The sequence below is a fragment of the Anomaloglossus baeobatrachus genome, chromosome 5 (genome assembly GCF_048569485.1).
Source record: "Anomaloglossus baeobatrachus isolate aAnoBae1 chromosome 5, aAnoBae1.hap1, whole genome shotgun sequence".
NCBI lineage: Eukaryota > Metazoa > Chordata > Amphibia > Anura > Aromobatidae > Anomaloglossus > Anomaloglossus baeobatrachus.
This window is the reverse complement of record NC_134357.1, coordinates 543404921-543425369: the sequence shown is the minus strand read 5'-3', so window position 1 is coordinate 543425369 and position 20449 is coordinate 543404921. Positions and strand designations below refer to the sequence as shown.

General features: G+C 40.4%; 1 protein-coding gene across 1 annotated transcript in view; it reads left to right on the top strand.

Annotated features, from left to right (window-relative positions):
* Positions 1-20449, top strand: part of LOC142312219 (uncharacterized) — a 139041-nt gene that overhangs the window by 10382 nt on the left and 108210 nt on the right. Inside the window, exon 7 of the mRNA XM_075351127.1 lies at positions 8738-10072. Within this exon, the coding sequence (XP_075207242.1) occupies positions 8738-10072 (1335 nt within the window). The remainder of the gene's footprint in view (positions 1-8737; positions 10073-20449) is intronic.

Here is a 20449-nt window from a genome sequence, read left to right as displayed (position 1 = left end):
TGCGCGTCACAAGCCGAGAAGCAAGCGCCAGGATGAGAAGGCGAGGAGAATGGTAAGCGTGCGCACGCGAGATTCTGAAGCTGCAGAAGTGATGTCGCTCATGTAAATCCATGGTATCACGCCCACAGGGGTATCCTACCATGGAAAGCATGTAGACGCGCACAGGGCGATGAGACGCCCATGGGGCTAAAGACCTATGCTATTTCCATAGGACATATGAAAATAATAAAACGTATTATATTACTTTCATATTACACAATATAACAACACAGGGATGGGTAGGAAGGGGTTAGCAGCTCACACAGGCTCCTGCTTGTTGGTCAGAATGCTTTTTTGACCTGACAGGTTCTCTTTAAGGACAAAGCCAATTTTGTATTTAATGCCCAGTCATTTTTTTTGCAATTCTGACCAGTGTCACTTTCACAGGTTATAACTCTGGAACGCTTCAACGGATCCTGGTGATTCTGAGATTGTTTTTTTGTGATATATTGTAGTTCAGGATAGTTATAAATTTAGGACGATATATTTTGCATTTATTTGTGAAAAATTGTGAAATTTGACGAAAATTTTCACAATGTTCAAACTTGTAATTTTTATGCCCTTTAAACCAGATAGTTATGTCACAATAATAATAATAATAATTATCTTTATATAGCGCCAACATATTCCGCAGCGCTTTACAATTCAGGAGGATTATATACAAGCAAGTAACAGTTATAGAAGATACAATATTTAGATGGGAAAAAAAGACATCCCTGCTCGTGAGATGGATGTTGGGGGCAAGGTACAAGTGCTTATTTAAAATGGCAATCTAGCCATCTCAAGGAAATGGGGGAGAAATAATGGTTTCCTGGACCAGTTGCCCAGAACCTTGAGATGCATTTGGGTGCCGTGGAGTTTGACGTGGAGTTATGTTGTGAGAAGTTGTAGAGGGACGATGTGAATTTAGTTTGGCTAGGGAGTGTGATAGGCCGCCCTAAAAAGATGCATTTTTAGGGTGCGTCTGAAGCTGAGTAAGTTGTGATTTGAGCTTTCTAGAGGGTTGGTGCGGCTCGGGAGAAGTCTTGGATCCGGGAGTGGGAGGTTCGAATTAGTGTGGATAGTTAATAAATTACATTTCCCACATGTCTACTTTTAAATCAGTGCAATTTTTGAAACAAAACTTTTGGGGGTTAGGAAGTTAGAAGGGTCAGAGTTCATCAGCAATTTACCATTTTTTCAACACAATTTACAAAACCATTTTTTAGGGACCACATCACATTTGAAGTGATTATGAGGGGCCTAGGTGACAGAAAATACCCAAAAGTGACCCCATTCTACAAACTGCACTCCTCAAAGTGGTCAAAACCACCTCCAAGAAACTTATTAACCCTTCAGGTGCTTCACAGGCACTAAAGCAATGTGGAATGAAAAAAAAAATAAAATTAATGTTGCTCTAGTGCCAGTTTATTCACTTTTAGAAGAAGTAACACAACAAATTGTAACCCAAAATTTGTTCCACAATTTCTCCTGAGCGCGATGATATCCCACTTGTGGTCATAAAGCTCTGTTTAGATAAATGGGAGGGGCCAGAACAGAAGCAGCAATATTTGAATTTTGGAACACAAATTTGGCTGAAATAGATTGTGGGCACCATGTTGCATTTGCAGGGCCCCTAGGGTACCTACACAACAGAAATTTCCCACAAGTGCTCAGCAAACATATAAATATATTCCTTGAGGGGTCTACTTTCCACAATGGAGTCACTTGTGGGGAGTTTCTGCTGTCTAGGTACCTTAGGGGCCCTACAAATTCAACGTGGTACTCGCAACCTTTTTTTAGCTAAATTTGCTTTCCAAAATTCAAATATTGCTCCTTCTGTTCTAAGTCCTCCCATTTGTCCAAACAGAGGTTTCTGACTACATGTCGGGTATCACCGTGCTCATAAGAATGTGGCCTAATCTAACGAGACCCTTTGAATCTTTGCTCTCACATCGGAAGTGGTACGCAAGTGGACATGAGCCCTAAAAGATATTTTCACCTCTCCTCCGTGCCCGCGGTGCCTCCAGCTGTTTCTTACAGTCCCCAGGCACAGAGACCCCTACGTAATAGCATCCGGTGTACGGAGCGGCCGCTGCAGGATGTCGTCATGGCTTTACTACAGTTGAATGCTTTACGGCGCCACAAAGCATTCAACTGCAGTAAAGCGCTGACAGTAGTGGTGGCCATGTGTATTGGACGCACTTTACTGCAGTTGAATGCTTTGTGGCGCCATAAAATATTCAACTGTAGTAAAGCCATGACAACATCCTGCAGAGGCCACTTTGTTCACTCTATCACGGAGGGGTCTGTGTGCAAGAAGCAGCTGGAGGCACCGCGGGCACAGAGGACAGGTGAGAATATCTTGTATTGTGTGTAAACAACTGCATCATAGGAGACAGAAGGGAACCAGCAGGAGGGCATTATTAAAGGGAAGGTATCGTCAAAAAAAAAATAATAATAACTGAAAAAATGTAAAGTAATAATGTTTAAATGTTTTGTTTAAATATTATTTTTTTTTTTTAATTGTGCAAAATATAATAAAAAAAAATTAAAAAGTTTGCTATTTTCCACTGTTAAACACTAGGGGGAGCAGCTTCTGAAATCCTACTGAATTTCCACTGTATAAAAAGCTCAGATTACAGCCTGCCGTAAAGTGGGTGGAGTCTGCTCTCCCGTGTGTGTGTGTGTGTGTGTGTGTGTGTGTGTGATGTCACCTCCCTCCTCCTAATCTGAGTGTATACAACAGATAACAGAGAATGACATGTAAGGACACAGTGCAGAGCCATTTTCCTGGTGACCAGAAATGTCTAAAGTGTCACCAAGAACAGCAGGAGTATCACACAGGAGAGAATTAGATACACGGCTCTGCAGACAGTATCACACAGGATAGGATTAGATACACGGCTCTGCAGACAGTATCACACAGGATAGGATTAGATACACGGCTCTGCAGACAGTATCACACAGGAGAGGATTAGATACACGGCTCTGCAGACAGTATCACACAGGAGAGGATTAGATACACAGCTCAGCAGACAGTATCACACAGGAGAGGATTAGATACACAGTTCTGCAGACAGTATCACACAGGAGAGGATTAGATACACAGCTCAGCAGACAGTATCACACAGGAGAGAATTAGATACACGGCTCTGCAGACAGTATCACACAGGATAGGATTAGATACACGGCTCAGCAGACAGTATCACACAGGAGAGAATTAGATACACGGCTCTGCAGACAGTATCACACAGGATAGGATTAGATACACGGCTCTGCAGACAGTATCACACAGGAGAGGATTAGATACACGGCTCTGCAGACAGTATCACACAGGAGAGAATTAGATACACAGCTCAGCAGACAGTATCACACAGGAGAGGATTAGATACACGGCTCTGCAGACAGTATCACACAGGATAGGATTACATACACAGCTCTGCAGACAGTATCACACAGGATAGGATTAGATACACGGTTCTGCAGACAGTATCACACAGGATAGGATTAGATACACGGCTCAGCAGACAGTATTACACGATAGGATTAGATACACAGCTCAGCAGACAGTATCACACAGGAGAGGATTAGATATACAGCCCTGCAGACAGTATCACACAGGATAGGATTAGATACACGGCTCAGCAGACAGTATCACACAGGAGAGGATTAGATAAACAGCCGTGTAGACAGTATCAGACAACATAGGATTAGATACACAGCTCAGCAGACAGTATCACACGACAGGATTAGATACACAGCTCAGCAGACAGTATCACACAGGAGAGGATTAGATACACGGCTCACCGACAGTATCACACAGGATAGGATTAGATACACAACCCTGCAGACAGTATCACCGGTACACACACAGGTACTCACATGCAGTGGCGCGCGCGTGCACACACACACACAATCACCCCTGATGGGGACCTTGTGCCACACACACACACACAATCACCCCTGATGGGGACCTTGTGCCATACACACACACAATCACCCCTGATGGGGACCTTATGCGACACACACACACACACACACACACACACATACAATCATCCCTGATGGGGACCTTGTGCCATACACACACACACACACAATCACCCCTGATGGGGACCTTGTGCCACACACACACACACACACAATCACCCCTGATGGGGACCTTGTGCCACACACACACACATACAATCACCCCTGATGGGGACCTTGTGCCATACACACACACACAATCACCCCTGATGGGGACCTTGTGCCACACACACACACACAATCACCCCTGATGGGGACCTTGTGCCACAGACACACACACACACACACACACACAGACAAATCTTTCACATCATTCCTCCCTGTGACCTCCGGTGGGCGCTCCAGGCAGCTGTGCTGCATGCCATCCTCCCCTGCGTCCGGCCGACATTTCACACATCCGATCGCTTACACTCACACATCCGATCGCTTACACTCACACATCCGATCGCTTACACTCACACATCCGATCGCATACACTCACACATCCGATCGCTTACACTCACACATCCGATCGCATACACTCACACATCCGATCGCATACACTCACACACACTCACGAACGATATCGCACATACCTGTACAATCGCGCGCACACACTCACAACATCCGGAGATATCACATGCTTCCCATGTGATCCTCTCCCAGGTCCTGGAAGCTCACTGCACAGCATCGCAAGCGCCGACACACACTCACAATCACCCCAGATGGGGACCTTGTGACACACACACACACAGCAGCGGCGTTGAGCAGAGCTGGGGGAGCTGCGGCAGCGGGCAGAGCGGGGACTTGGGAGAGGGAGGGGGGTGTCATTGGAGAGGGTAACGGCGGGGGGGAGGGGCAGCGTCAGTAGCTGGGGCAGAGCAGGGGCTGGGGAGAACGGAGGGATGGGATGTCATCAGAGACAGTAACGAGGGGAGGGGAGGGGAGGAGAGGGGAGGCGGCCCGTACTCACACATCTCGGCGGGTGGCAGGGGTAAAGTGGAGCAAACAGCACACGCGGTGAGCTCCACAATGATGGCGCTGGTCTCCTCCCTCTGTTGTGTTCTGGACAGCCCAGGGGGCGCGTCCAGGTCACAGCAGACGCCCACTGTAAGGTACTTCATGGGGTCGGAGCGCGACTATCAGAGTCTATGCACAGGGGCTGCCATAAAGGATGGAGTTACTGTCGTTACACACACAGCAAATCCAGCATGGCAGCCCCCAGTGCCTCCAGTAAAATAAGAATTACATAAAAACTAAATAAGCTGCGATTTTCATTTTGTATTAGAAATACTTGATTTCATAATCACTATTTTTAATACAAAAATAAAAAACCGCGACACCTTCCCTTTAAACAATGGGCTCATTACTGCAGGGGACATCACTAAACAATAGGGATAGTACTCGGGTCGGCTTACACTAGAGTGTATACGATATATCCCAAAATCTATATTTTAACTGGAAAAGTTGGGGGTCATCTTATGCGCCCAGTCGTCTTATACGCTGGAAAATACAGTAATAAAAATGCCTTAAAACATTCTCTCTCTCATTATTCTGGCATTTGGTAAATATAAATAATTTTGGTTCCTACTTAACTTAAAACTAGAAAGGTTTATTTTGATTTCATGTCAGATAGTGATAAAAACCTGCAAATGTGTCTTTATAAATAGTGAATGGAAACTTCTGGTTTCAATTGTACATGTGATTTTCTTACATAGGTGGTTCAGCAACTTTTCCTAATCTCATTTAGTACAAATTCTTCTTTTTACATTTGTACATTGTACATTTTGTTTTCTGTTGTGAGATGGTTATATAGCAGTGCCCTGGGGGAATTTGTTGTATTGTTTTATTGTAGCATGGCAGAAAACCCCATAAAGTGACTCTCCACTTTGGAAATTATTCCCGTCACTGATTTAATCTATGGGAGTAGTGACTATTTTGACACCTGTGTGGTGGCTTGTTTTTTGTGGGATGAGTAGAAGTTTTTATTTGTATAATTTTTGACTACATAACATTTTTTGGTGCCTTTTTTTCCAATATTTGGAAGACAGAATGAACAAACAGTTTGAACACCACACTCTACTGGTTCATGCCATGAGATCTTCTGTGAAACTGTGAACTGTCATTGTCTTAGTGAATAATTCAATGAGTAACATAAACATAACATTTTTATGTGCATTTTGAGTACAAATGTTAAAGATTATAAATTTCAGGGATATTTTATTCATAGTATCATAGTATCATAGTTTTTAAGGTTGAAGGGAGACTCTAAGTCCATCTAGTTCAACCCATAGCCTAACATGTTGATCCAGAGGAAGGCAAAAAAAAAACAATGTGGCAAACAAGTTCCAATGGGGAAAAAATTTCCTTCCTGACTCCACATCCGGCAATCAGACTAGTTGTCTGGATCAATACCCTGTAATAAAATCTAATATACATAACTGGTAATATCAAATTTTTCAAGAAAGGCGTCCAGGCTCTGCTTAAATGTTAGTAGTGAATCACTCATTACAACATCATGCGGCAGAGAGTTCCATAGTCTCACTGCTCGTACAGTAAAGAATCCTCGTCTGTGTTTATGATTAAACCTCCTTTCCTCAAGACGTAGCGGATGCCCCCGTGTTCCAGTCGCAGGCCTAGGTGTAAAAAGATCTTTGGAAAGGTCTCTGTACTGTCCCCTCATATATTTATACATTGTGATTAGATCCCCCCCCTAAGCCTTCGTTTTTCCAAACTAAATAACCCCAAGTTTAATAACCTGTCTTGGTATTGCAGCCCACCCATTCCTCTAATAATCTTGGTCGCTCTTCTCTGCACCCTCTCCAGTTCAGCTATGTCCTTCTTATATATCGGTGACAAGAATTGTACACAGTATTCTAAGTGCGGTCGCACTAGTGACTTGTACAGAGGTAGAACTATATTTTTTTCATGAACACTTATACCTCTTTTAATACATCCCATTATTTTATTAGCCCTGGCAGCAGTTGCCTGACACTGTCCACTAAAGTGAAGTTTACCATCCACCCATACACCCAAGTCTTTTTCTGTGTCTGTTTTACCCAGTGTTCTACAATTAAGTACATAATCATAAATGTTATTTCCTCTATCCAAGTGCATGACCTTACATTTATCTACATTAAACTTCAATTGCCACTTCTCAGCCCAATCCTCCAATTTACATAAATCTCCCTGTAATATAAAATTATCCTCCTCTGTATTGATTACCCTGCAGAGTTTAGTATCTGCAAATATTGAAATTCTACTCCGCATGCCCCCAACAAGGTAATTTATAAATATGTTGAAAAGAAGCGGGCCCAATACTGACCCCTGTGGTATCCCACTATGAACTGAGACCCAGTCCGAGTACGTACCATTAATAACCACCCTTTGTTTCCTATCACTGAGCCAGTTTTTAACCCAGTTACACATATTTTCCCCTATCCCCATTATTCTCATTTTATGTACCAACCTTTTGTGTGGCACCGTATCAAAAGCTTTTGAAAAGTCCATATACACAACATCCACTGCATTTCCCTGGTCCAGGCTTGAACTTACCTCTTCATAGAAGCTGATCAAATTAGTTTGACAGGATCGATCCCTCATAAACCCATGTTGATACTCTGTCATAAGGTTATTTTTCTTGAGATACTCCAGTACAGCATCTCTCAAGAAACCCTCAAGGATTTTACCAACCATAGAGGTTAAACTAACCGGCCTATAATTTCCCAGCTCAGTTTTTGTCCCCTTTTTGAATATTGGCACCACATTTGCTATGCGCCAGTCCTGCGGTACCGACCCTGTTATTAAGGAATCTGAGAAGATTAAAAATAATGGTCTATCTATCACAGAACTCAATTCCTGTAGTACTCTGGGGTGTATGCCATCCGGGCCCGGAGATTTGTCAACCTTAGTGATTTCGAGGCGGCGGCGTACTTCCTGCTGGGTTAAGCAGGTAATATTCAAGGGTGAATTTATGGTATCGCTGGTCATGTCATCTGCCATGGCATTTTCTTGTATAAAAACCGTAGAAAAAAAGTCATTCAGCAGGTTGGCTTTACCCTCATCCCCTTCCACCATTTCACCAAGACTATTTTTAAGGGGGCCAACACTATCGCTTTTCAGTTTTTTACTGTTTATGTAGTTAAAGAATATTTTAGGATTATTTTTACTTTCTCTCGCAATGAGTCTCTCTGTCTCAAACTTAGCTAACTTAATTTGCTTTTTACATATTTTATTTAATTTTCTATAATTATATAATGCCTCATCACTACCTACCCTCTTTAATTCTTTTAAGGCTTTCTGTTTTTCTTTTATTGCTTCCCTTACAGCTCTATTTAGCCATAGGGGTTTCCTCCTATTTCTAGCATGTTTGTTCCCATAGGGTATATTTTCTGCACAAGCCCTATTCAGGATGCTCATAAAAGTCTCCCATTTGCTTTGTGTACTTTTATTACTTAGTACATCATCCCAGTTTATTGCACTAAGATCATCTCTCAACCGTTTAAAATTTGCTTTCCTGAAGTTTAGTGTCCTTGTAGCCCCCCTACTAGACATCTTACTAAAGAATACATGAAAACTTATTATTTTGTGATCACTATTCCCCAAGTAACCCCCAACTTGTATATTTGATATGCGGTCTGGCCTATTGGTTAGTAGAAGGTCTAGTAGTGCTCCCCCACTAATAATTGTTGGTTTTTTTTACTGGCAGATGACTGCACCAGGAGATCAGAGGGAGAACTCACATCTTCAGTTTGTAGATCAGTCGACCTTTATATCATACAGGATACAATTGAAGTGAATGCCTGTACTCCAGATATCCCATCATCCCTTCACAGAAAATGTCAATCAATTAATCCTTTGGAACAGGTTCTATCTTCTGACTCATTACAGACTACTAAGAAAAATAAAAGTCACAAAAGAGGCATTAAAAAACAATCTGATTTTAAAGCAAAGATATCAATTTCAGATTCAGAATATAGAAATAATTTTTCCCTAAAAACATTTTTTGTTAAATATAAAAAAAATAACAAAGAGGAGAAGAGATTTTCTTGTTCCAAATGTGGAAGATATTTTAACCGGAAAACAAATCTTGTTAGGCATGAGAGAATTCATACTGGGGAGAAGCCACATACATGTCCAGAATGTGGGAAATGTTTTAATTGTAAAGGGAATTTGGTTGATCACCAGAGAACTCACACAGGTGAGAAGCCATATTCCTGTTCAGAATGTGGAAAATGTTTTGCACGAAAATCACATCTTGTTATACATCAGAGATTTCACACAGGTGTGAAACCATATTCATGTTCAGAGTGTGGGAAATGTTTTTTAGATAACTCAAATCTTAAAAAACACCAGATAACTCATTCAGGGGAGAAACCATATTCATGTTCAGAATGTGAAAAATGTTTTGTACAGAAAAAACACCTTGATAAACATCAGAGAATTCACACAGGAGAGAAGCCTTTTTCATGTTCAGAATGTGGGAAATGTTATGCACAAATGTCACTTCTTGTTAGACATCAGAAAATTCACACGGGGGAGAAGTCATATTCATGTTCAGAATGTGGGAAATGTTATGCACAGAAATCACTGCTTGTTAGACATCAGAAAACTCACACAGGGGAGAAGCCATATTCATGTTCAGAATGTGGGAAATATTATGCACAGAAATCACTGCTTATTGCACATCAGAAAACTCACACCGGGGAGAAGCCATATTCATGTTCAGAGTGTGGGAAATGTTTTTTTGATAAATCAGGTCTTGTTAAACACCTGAGAACTCATTCAGGGGAGAAGCCATATTCATGTTCAGAATGTGAGAAATCTTTTTTAGATAAATCAAGTCTTGTTAAACACCTGAGAACTCATACAGGGGAGAAGCCTTATTCATGTTCAGAATGTGGGAAATATTTTATATCTAAATCGAATCTTGTTGTACACCAGAAAACTCACACAGGGGAGAAGCCATATTTATGTTCAGAATGTGGGAAACGGTTTATCAAAAAATGCCACTTTCTTAAACATGAAAAATCCCACATAGGGAGTAGCCATTAAAATTCCTAGAATGTGAAAAATGAATTACTGGAAAATCCTATTTTTGTTTAAAACACAATCAAAAAGTCATAGATGAATAAAATTGGTACATCATCTTGTTCCTCAAAAAAACAATAAGCAAAAAAAAAAGTTATAGCTCTCAGAATACCGCAATAACAAAAATATATTTTTTCTATAAAATTAGTTTTTATGGTGTAACAGCGGCAAAACATAAAACTACAGTATATAAATGTGGTATCGCTGTAATCGTCCTGACTTACAGAATAAAGCTGTCATTGCTTTTATCGCTAGGTTAACTGGGTAAAAAAAAAACAATTGCTGCTTCTTCTAGATTCTGCCCCACAAAAAGCGAAGTGGAAAGTGATTAAAAAATATATTATATGGCTAAAAATGTTACCAATAAAAACTCCAACTCATCCCGCAAAAGACAAGCCCTCACATGACTCCGTCATTAGAAAAATAAAACCGCTATAGCCTTCAAAGTTCTGTGATGAAAAAAACCTTTATATTGTAAAAAAGCATTTTTTAGTGTGATAGTAGCGAAACCTAAATTTTATAAATCTGGTATCACTGTAATCGTTATGAACTGAGGAATAAATGAGCCTACTAATTTATACTGCACAGTGAACAGCGTAAGAAATAAATGAAGCCAATTCTTCAACTGCTGTTGATTTCTTTATTCTGCCTCCCAAAGATCGCAATAAGTCAAAGCTCATATTTATTCTGCGCTCTACACTGAGCACTTTCACCGGGGAGTACATGTAAATCTCTGAAAATTGTGATTCAGATCAAATTTCCAACAGAAATGTTACTGTAATGAGGCAGAGAAAGTCAATTTGGACTCCCATCTGGCTTGTGGCCCAGCGGTGTTCATTTTTTTTTTCAAATTCTCTTTATTAGTTTTAATACCAATACCACAATAGACTCTCAATACGGTGTCCATCTTTTAATGCGTCCTTTTCAGCGTGCACTAAAGTGCGTTCAACAAGAGTTTTGTTCACCTTTGAAAAGATTGACAGAGACCAAACTGAGTCCAGAGTAACTCCCCTGCCTCATTAGTGAATGGATCCATTGGGGGTTTCACCTAAATTGCTTATTTCGGAGATGTAGATGGAAACCATAATTTAAATGCCCAGCAAACAGCACAGGATAAATGCGTACTGATCCAAAATGTTCTGTACCACAAATTGCCCCCAAATTGCATTCAGCTCAGTCCGCAAAAATACAAGTCCCCAATAGATGGAGGGTGCAGTTTTGCATTTCTTGTTTGCCCTATAATGCCAAGTGTTATGTTTTATATATTGCTAATAAATAAAAATATTTTTATGGATGTTTTGCATCAATGGTATTCTTGATTGGATACAAGTGAAGTTAGTGCTGTATAGGATGCTATCCTTTATGACTTTCTGGTGAGAACATGTGGACCTTGTGTTGCTATAAACTAATTATTACCTGTATCTTTACAGTGCAGGCCCTTTATATGTTTGAAATGGACTTCAAAACTAAAGAAGTGGCTTGGCGAAGTAGGGCGGCAGACTTGTTTAAACATGACTCTTCATTTCTTTTAAATCAGACATCTCCAGACAATAAGGAATTATGTACAAAATATAGAGATTGTGTACATAAGAGAGTTACAATTTGGTGGACAAACATGTCCCTTGAAAATTATTTGACTAATAATATCATCCCAAGAGGCCTGAGGATCCAGACCTACCCATCATTCCCATTGGAGGAGGAGCATTATATAAAACGGTGGGAAGAGGCAGCAGTGACCTGCTCTAGATCATTTTTACAGATCATTATTGACAAAAATAAGGCATCACTGTTGGTATTAGATACTGAGATAGTAGAGCTTGAGAATAGTTTACGTAAGGAATTCTTCTCAGATACACTTAATACATTTCTGGAGGAGATGGAAAAAGATACCCAAAAGTGGGAAAAGGAGATTAGCACCACTAAAGCTAAGAAGTATCAGAGACATCTCTGACCATTTGAATAAAAAAGTATTTAGGTGGCAGTTTAGACCAGCCCAGACTAAGAGAACAAGACCTAAATCAGGCTCTATATCATCAGTGACTACTAATAGTGAACTGGATCAGTCGGAGGATGAGACACCATCAACAAGTGTTATACATACACGATCTGGTGGACAAAGGAAAACTGGAAATTATAACAACCAAGCTACAAATGAAAGAACTGACCAGTTTAAGGTAATTAACTTGTCCAACCGTGTGTTGTCTAAAACTCAGGTCCAATTGCTCAGTAAAGGATTATCCTTTGCCCCCACTATGCAGCTTGATACGTTTACTGCAATCAAAGATGTACATCTTTTTGCTCCTAAGCTGCTCTTTAAACGGATGTTTGCACAATCTTCTATAGGGGGGCCAACAGAGATGGAAAGGGAGGAAGAAGCACTTGATGCTTTAGAAACTTTATCTGAGGAAGCTGCTGGGGCAACAATAAGTAAGATCCCCACCCATTTATATTCCAAATAAAAAAAAATTCCATCATTGAATTTATGCCCTGCTGTAGACATTTTTGTTAAGATGGTGAGTAAAGATATCGAGCAGCTCAACCTGAAACCCAACAGATTTTCTAACCTCAGTTGGAAGGAAAAATGGGCCCTTGACGAGATGAGAGGATGGACAGACGTCCAATTTAAACCTACCGATAAAGGCAGGAATCTCGTCATTTGGCCCAACCAGATGTACGAGAGGGAGGCTAACAGGCAGTTGGGCAATAAAACATGCTATAAAAAACTGTATGTTGATCCACTAGTGGCATTTCAGGCCGAACTAGTTGGAATTTTGGATGATGCCTTTCAGAAGGGCCTTATCCCTAAGAAATTGCTCGACTGCCTGGTTAGTAAAAACCCAAAGATGCCAACTCTATACCTGACATCAAAGCTGCATAAAAATAATTTCAATACACCGGGTCGGCCAATAGTGTCAAGTGTAGATGGTCTTTGCGAGGGGGTATGCCAGATGCTTGATTTTTATCTAAAGCCCCTGGCAGCCTCCCTCTCGTCCTACATAAAAGATACCACTGAGGCATTGAAAAGACTGGATGGTGTTATACTCGACCCGGGTACCATGATGGTGACCACCGATGTAGAAAGTCTCTACACGTCGATAGGTCACCATGATGGACTCAGGGCAAGATCATTCTTCCTTAATACTAGCAATTTGGATAAAAAATTGGTTGAGCTGCTGTTGATATAATTGGATTTTGTGTTAACCCATAATGTCTTTACTTTTAAGGGGGCTACTTTTATCCAGAAACAGGGGACCGCCATGGGGTGGCTTGTGCCCCGGCCTATGCTAACTTATTCTTGGGGGCATTGGAAAGGGAGATATTTCTCATGGAACCAGATGACATAAATAAGGTGAATAATCGGATGAGATACATCGATGACATCTGGTTCCTGTTGGATGGTACCCCCAGTGAGTTAGCAGGGTTCATTGATAGACTGAACAACAACTCCATCAATGTCTTTTTAACATACAGGGTAGGCCACGAAATTGATTTTCTGGATATAAAAATTATAGCAAGTGATGAGGGGAGACTTACCACGGAAATTTTTAGGAAATCTACAGCTACCAATGCCCCGCTACATGCGCAATCATCCCATCTCCCTGCAACTATTAGCAGTATCCCCATTGCGCAATTTATTTGGGCCCGAAGTATCTGTTCCTCTGATGAGGCTTTCTCTGTGCAGGCTGAAGAACTGACACAGAGGTTTCTTCATAGGTGATACAGTAAGAGAAAAATCAAACTTGGTCTTGATAGGGCAAAAAAGTGTACTAAGGAATCTCTCCTCTACTCTAGTTACCCCCAAGCCAAGGAACAGCAGAAAGGTGAGGTTAGACTGATAACAACTTATAATAACCGATGGAGTGACATTAATGAGATTTTAAAGAAACACTGGAATATACTAACAACAGATCCCATCTTAAGTAAGAATATATCACAGTATCCATTAATGACAGCACGCAGGGCGAGAAATATTAAAGACCATTTAGTGCGAAGTCACTACGGACCTCCTATAGGGAATCAAAATAAGACAGGGGTAATTGGCTTCTACCCATGTGGGCTATGTAAAGCCTGTGCCAACATGCGAAGGGCCAAGACATTTAAAAATGCTAGTGGTGACAGGGAATACGACATCAGGATATACTTAAATTGTATGTTGAAGGCGGTAATATATCAGGCTTCGTGTCCCTGTGGCCTATATTATATAGGCATGACCACCCGAGAATTAAAACTCGGGTGGGTGAGCATGTTAGGGATATTAAAAAATCAAAAGAAGCTTCCCCTGATGAGAAACTAAAAACTATTCCCCGTGACTTTAGGGAATGTCATAATTCAGATTCCCGACATCTAATGGTGAGAGCAATTTGGGCTGACTATCTGTATCCATGTATGTAGTAGAGGAGCTATATTTCCCCTTCTAGTGCATGTCAGCTTGATTTGGCTGCGGACCGTGAGAGGTCCATATGCACTGGATATAGGACCTAAACTAACTAATGGTCATAGTATACAGATGGGGATGATATGCTTTCCCGCAATATGGATGCATGGAGCGTGTCTAATGTTAGTGTGCCATAGACGTTTACTATGCTGAATGGATGTCTATGGCATCCGAATGCATGAGATCTAAAATCACATACTATTTTTGTAATGCTGAGGTTAAGTGGCTGCAAATACACTATATACTTATTACATTTGGCAGTGAGGTCCTGCGGCGCATTAACTACTTTTCATATAACTTTGCAGGGTTTGAATATGCGCTGCCGGACAACACGGCCAATGAGGTGTATATACATATGTAAAATACTTTTTGATCTACTTTGTATATCAATTGATTAATATATTGATTTGAAATTGTAACTGGTTAGTGCTCCTTTTGTAGTCATTTTGACTATGGATATTGTGCATGTGAGCCTGCTATAGATCACTGCCAGTTTAATAGTTAATGCCTCCTTAGGAGTGTTTGCAATATTGTATTGCAATTATGCAATTACCTGTTAACATTTATTGTAGGCTTAGTGCCTCTTCACGCGCCCCTCCCCAATGGATGGAGGGTGCAGTTTTGCATTTCTTGTTTGCCCTATAATGCCAAGTGTTATGTTTTATATATTGCTAATAAATAAAAATATTTTTACGGATGTTTTGCATCAATGGTATTCTTGATTGGATACAAGTGAAGTAAGTCCTAATTAAGATAAAAGCCTCTGGAAAAATGCTATGGCCCCCCCTTCCCTCTCAAAACACAAATCAAGCAAAATCTGCACTCCCAAGTCCAAATACCCCCTTACCTTCTGAGCACCACAAATTGCCTATACCACAGTTTACAATAATGCAAAACATGTAAATGTTGTGAGGAGAACCCGCTTGATTTACGAGGTGTATGTCTCCAGAAGCACAAGCTGGGCACAATGTATGGGCACTACAATGTACTGGACATGAGAAGGACTTGTTTGCAATTTCTATGTCTGAAACATTCACTTTGTTTGACTTCATGGATGTTTTACAGAGACTAAATCGTCACTATGCCCATAGGGGTGTAATTTTCAAAATTTGGTCACTTGAGGTGCTCTACATATGGAGTCCGCACACTATTCTAGGAAAATCTGTGCTCCAAAAATCAAACTGTGCTCCTTCTCTCTCTCGAGCCATGTGCTGCAGCGAACAGTACAGCCACGTGTGTGAGAATTGCTACATTCAGGAGAAATTGGTTAACATCTTTAGGGCCTGTTTTACTTAGTTAGTGGTAAAAAGGTAATTATTTTTTTTCACTGCCCAATAGTATAACATTTTGTGACACACCGACAGTATAGTCTCAATATACTCAATGCACCTCAGGTGCTCTGCCAATGTGACGTGGCAGCTGCAAAACATTCCAAATACCTAAGTTGAAATATGGCACTCCTTCCCTTTTTCACTTTGTTCTGTACCTCATTAATATCCATTCTGTGAAGCTATATTTAATAAAAACACATGGTGCAGACAAACACTAACAGTAAATGTATTACTTCCCTATTTTACCCAAGTGCATAAAAAATTGAATTGCTCCTTTTTAAATCTACAGGGAAGATTTAACCCCTTCACCCCCACGCGATTTCCCGTTTTTGAAATTTATTTTTTTCTTCCCCTTATTCCAAGAGCCATAATATGTATTTTTCCATCAAAATAGTCATATGAGAGTATGTTTTTTGTGGGATAAGTTGTACTTTTGATCGACCCCATATTGCATTGAAAAATAGGAAAAAAATTCCAAGTGTCGTGAAATTGCAAAAATAGAGTAGATGTAGTAATACCGGATCCATTTCTATGGCGTGGGGAGGATGTAGCATCTACGTTCTCAATGGCTATGCTGAGCTATATGATAAAGGCAAATAACTTTCTGGTGCATTGGGTATATCTGACTTCTTACTGAAAATGGGGGTGAAACCCGACAAGGTGCTGGAAATTTGGTATGCCAGATGCAGATTTGATACAGCTAATGTGGAACTGTCCTCGTCTCCGGAGGTATTGGGATGACGTGATTGTGCTCATAAATTCTGTATATGAATGCCAGATTACCCTGGATCCATTACCTTGTGTTCTTGGTTTTACTTCTGATATTCCTGTACAGGAGAGTCACCAACTGGCTAATACACGTATATTATATCAAGCTCGGAAATTGCTTCATATTGGCAAAATCCCAACCCTCCTGTCGTTAGAGAAGTAATTGATTGGTTGAATAACACCATTCGCTTAGAGAAATTTGTGTATCAAACAAGAAAGACATACCAAGAAATTGAAGATATTTGGGCATCTTGGTTAGACAGATCAAATGTCGGATTTGGGCAAAGAATCTTTTTGGAGTATCCTCACGTTAAGGTTTAAACTAGATGTCTGGTCCGTGCCTCTCTTTGATTTTATCTATCTTAAGTTGTATCTTCTGAGGGACATATTGTAATTGTGACTATTTATGCCGCCCTCTTTTTGCCCTGTGGTGACAGCGAGATATGGACATAGTGGTGGATGTGGGAAGGTGAATGGGACAAGTTCGATGTATTATTGTACATTCTTCACAAATTCACAAATTCTTCAATAAAAAATTATTTGCTGAACATTAATTTTTAGTATTACAAATTACGACTTACATCTACGATCCAGCCCTTCTTTGTAGGAATATCTGATGGGATCCATTTATTAAATCTCTTTCCATGCTAAGTATAGTAGATTTTTAACAATCATCAACCTTCATGGACCTTCATGAGGCATCCATTTCATCAAATCTGTGGAGTCATAAGAAAATAGTAAAATATTTATTTTTTACATAAATCAGTTCTTGTTGGTCACCAGATATAGTCATGGCCAAAAGTGTTTGCACCCTTGAAATTGTTCCAGAAAATGAAGAAATTGAGTATTTCTCCCAGAAAATTATTACAATTACACATGTTTTTGGATATACATGTTTATTTTCCTTGTGAGTATTGGAACAACACAAAAAAGAGACAAAAAAGGTAAATTGGCATAATTTCACAGAAAATTCCAAAATAGAGCCAGAAAAAAAACTGTTGGCACCCTAAACCTAATATTTGGTTGCATACCGTTTGGAATAACTGCAATTTATCATTTCCTGTAACCATCAATAAGCTTCTTACTCCTCTCACCTGGAATTTTGGACTTTTCTTTTGTAAACCGCTCCAGATTTTTCATATTTGAAGGCGTCTTCTCCTAACAGCAATTTTAAGATCTCTTCACAGATGTCAATGAGATTTAGATCTGGACTCATTGCTGCCACTTCAGAATACTCTAGCGCTTTGTCTCCTTCCTGTAAAATCATCTACCCCTGTGTAAAAGGGGCTAACACTCCTTTTTACACATCGTTCACACACGTCTCCACTCTGTACACACTGCTTCTCTTGTTAAGGAGAATTCCACAGTTTCGGGAAATATATCTCCTTCTTAACAGTGAATGTCTGCTAACTCTCAGATTGAAGGTCACTGAGTGCCAGCTAAGGGATTCAGACCAAACAGAAAATATCTGGTATAACCCCCCCCCAGTGAGAGCAGGTGCACAAGTGACATGCTTTATTTTTGCAAGCCTTTTATAGAGTAATAATGGGTTAATCTCTTAGTAAAATTCTTAAGTGTGCCATTGGTTATATTAAAAACATATGCAGAAAGCCTGTGGTATGTCTATTTTTTTAATTTCCCCTCTCCGTCCCTTCCACTGCTCGCAACGCCATTGTCACGTAGCTCCGGGGTGCCTTATCTTCAATCCACCATAACTCCAGGTGCTCTTGTCTCATGACTTTAGCTGCTGACCTTGGTATAAACATACTTGCTTTCCTGATACACAGCAGTAATCAGAAAACAGGCTCTCTCTTCTTACTCATATAAAAAGAAAGTTTGGTTATAGAAAAGCATATAGAAAACCCCCCAAAACATATATATATTCTCACGGTAAAACGCATATAGAAAAATATATTGTATTCTCACAGTCCCCCCTAAAATATTTTTCTATCGGATTCCCTAAGACTATCCCTACCTGAATTACCTTTGAATCGGACTGGTCCCAAGGAGGGAGGGTAGTGGAGTCTTCACCGGTTTGAGATTAATGATCTTTTTTGGAGCACTCCCCTTTGTACCCGGATTTCCCAGGACCAGAGATTTCCCATTATCCCTGTTAATTCCCTGTACTGTCATTATTTTGGTAATGGACTGTGGTTCTTATAGGAGGTATATACATACTATTAGTTTCTTGTTCAGACTCATCAATGAGAAGAAATGTTGGGGTCAATCCTTCTACACCTTTAGGCACTGTGCGCAAATTGCGGATTTTACCGCGGAATTGCCACGGATTTCACGGAAGGAGTGCTGCAGACAATGTTTATAACATTTCTGCAGTCCTTTTCCAGCAAAACCTATGGGGATTAAAAAATGCTGTGCGCACACTGCGATTTTTTTTGTCCCTGCGGGTTTTGCTGCGGAATTAATGTGCATGTCACTTCGTTTCCGCAGGTACCTGCGTTTTTTGCCATAGATAATGGTAAAAAAAACGCAGGGAATAACCTGCACCAAAACCGCGGCAAACCACGGGTGTGGAATTCTTTCAGAGGGTCCGGAATTTTCTTAAGAAAATTCCATTTTCTAGTGCGCACAGGGCCTTAGAAAGTATTTTCTTGATACATGGGAGATAAGACAGATTACTACAAGAAATTGTATTTCAAGTATTATCAGTATAGTTATGCCTATCTGGTCTAGCCATTTCTTACATCCATGAAAAATATTGATCCCATGGGTCTGTCACTCCAGAATTCCTTTTTAACTCTTCTGACAAACTAGTTAACGTCTCCAAGGCTATTGTGACTTTCCCAATTTGGAGCAACATTTTCTGGAATATATGTTCAGCAGGTATCCCCGATCATTTTATAGACTCCTGTTTCCGCTAAGATCATATCCAGAGCCATTCTGTTCTAATAGGCCATAGCTGACTTGGGCCTGAGCTGTTCCACTATTCCTTGTAAAGCATCTCTAGTATAATTAACAAACCGCTGCTGGTTATAATAAAGATTGATCCAGTCTACATTTTTGTTAGTAGCTACTAGCGGAATAGTGAAGGACTCAAATCCAGCCTTTACCTGATGTCTTCCTTTATATTCATCTGGAACCCCCCTAGAAACCTCTATAGCATGAATATAAATATGGGGGTCTAAACTTTCATTTGATCTCTACTTCCCTTCTATTTCTATGTATATCAGTAGATTGTGGGCTCCTGCTCCCTCAGAGACTATGTGAAATGGCATAAGAACCTTGGCCAGAGCACATTGTCCTGCCCAGTTGGCTTCCAATCTTGACCTGATTTTCCCATGTCCACAAATCCAATATACATCCACGACTGACTGAACTTGATTTATAAGTTGTAAAAAAAAAAAAAATTGCCACTCTAATCTTGTGCATGCATTATATGGCAGTGAACTGGCAGAGCAAAACCGCGGTGCTCATTTCAAAGTATCAGTCCTTTAAAATCCAAAAAAAAAGAAACAAAAGGCACCCACCGGATTGCTCAAAAAAGGGAGCTGTTTATTCGACCATCAGGTCAGGGGGAAGGCAGTGAGGGAGGGGGTACACAGCCTGTGAGACGACTGCCATTTCGCATCTAACAGTGACGTTTCTACGAGTCCACTACTGATGGTGATGGTCGAATAAACGGCTCCTTTTTTTGAGCAATCCGGTGAGTGCCTTCCGTTTTTTTTCTTTGATTTATAACTTGGCTACTGGTTTTATTGCTATATCTGGAACACAACCCATCACAAAAATTGCCCAGAAACCTGCCATTGTTTGTTGGGATAACATTAAAACAGGTGTA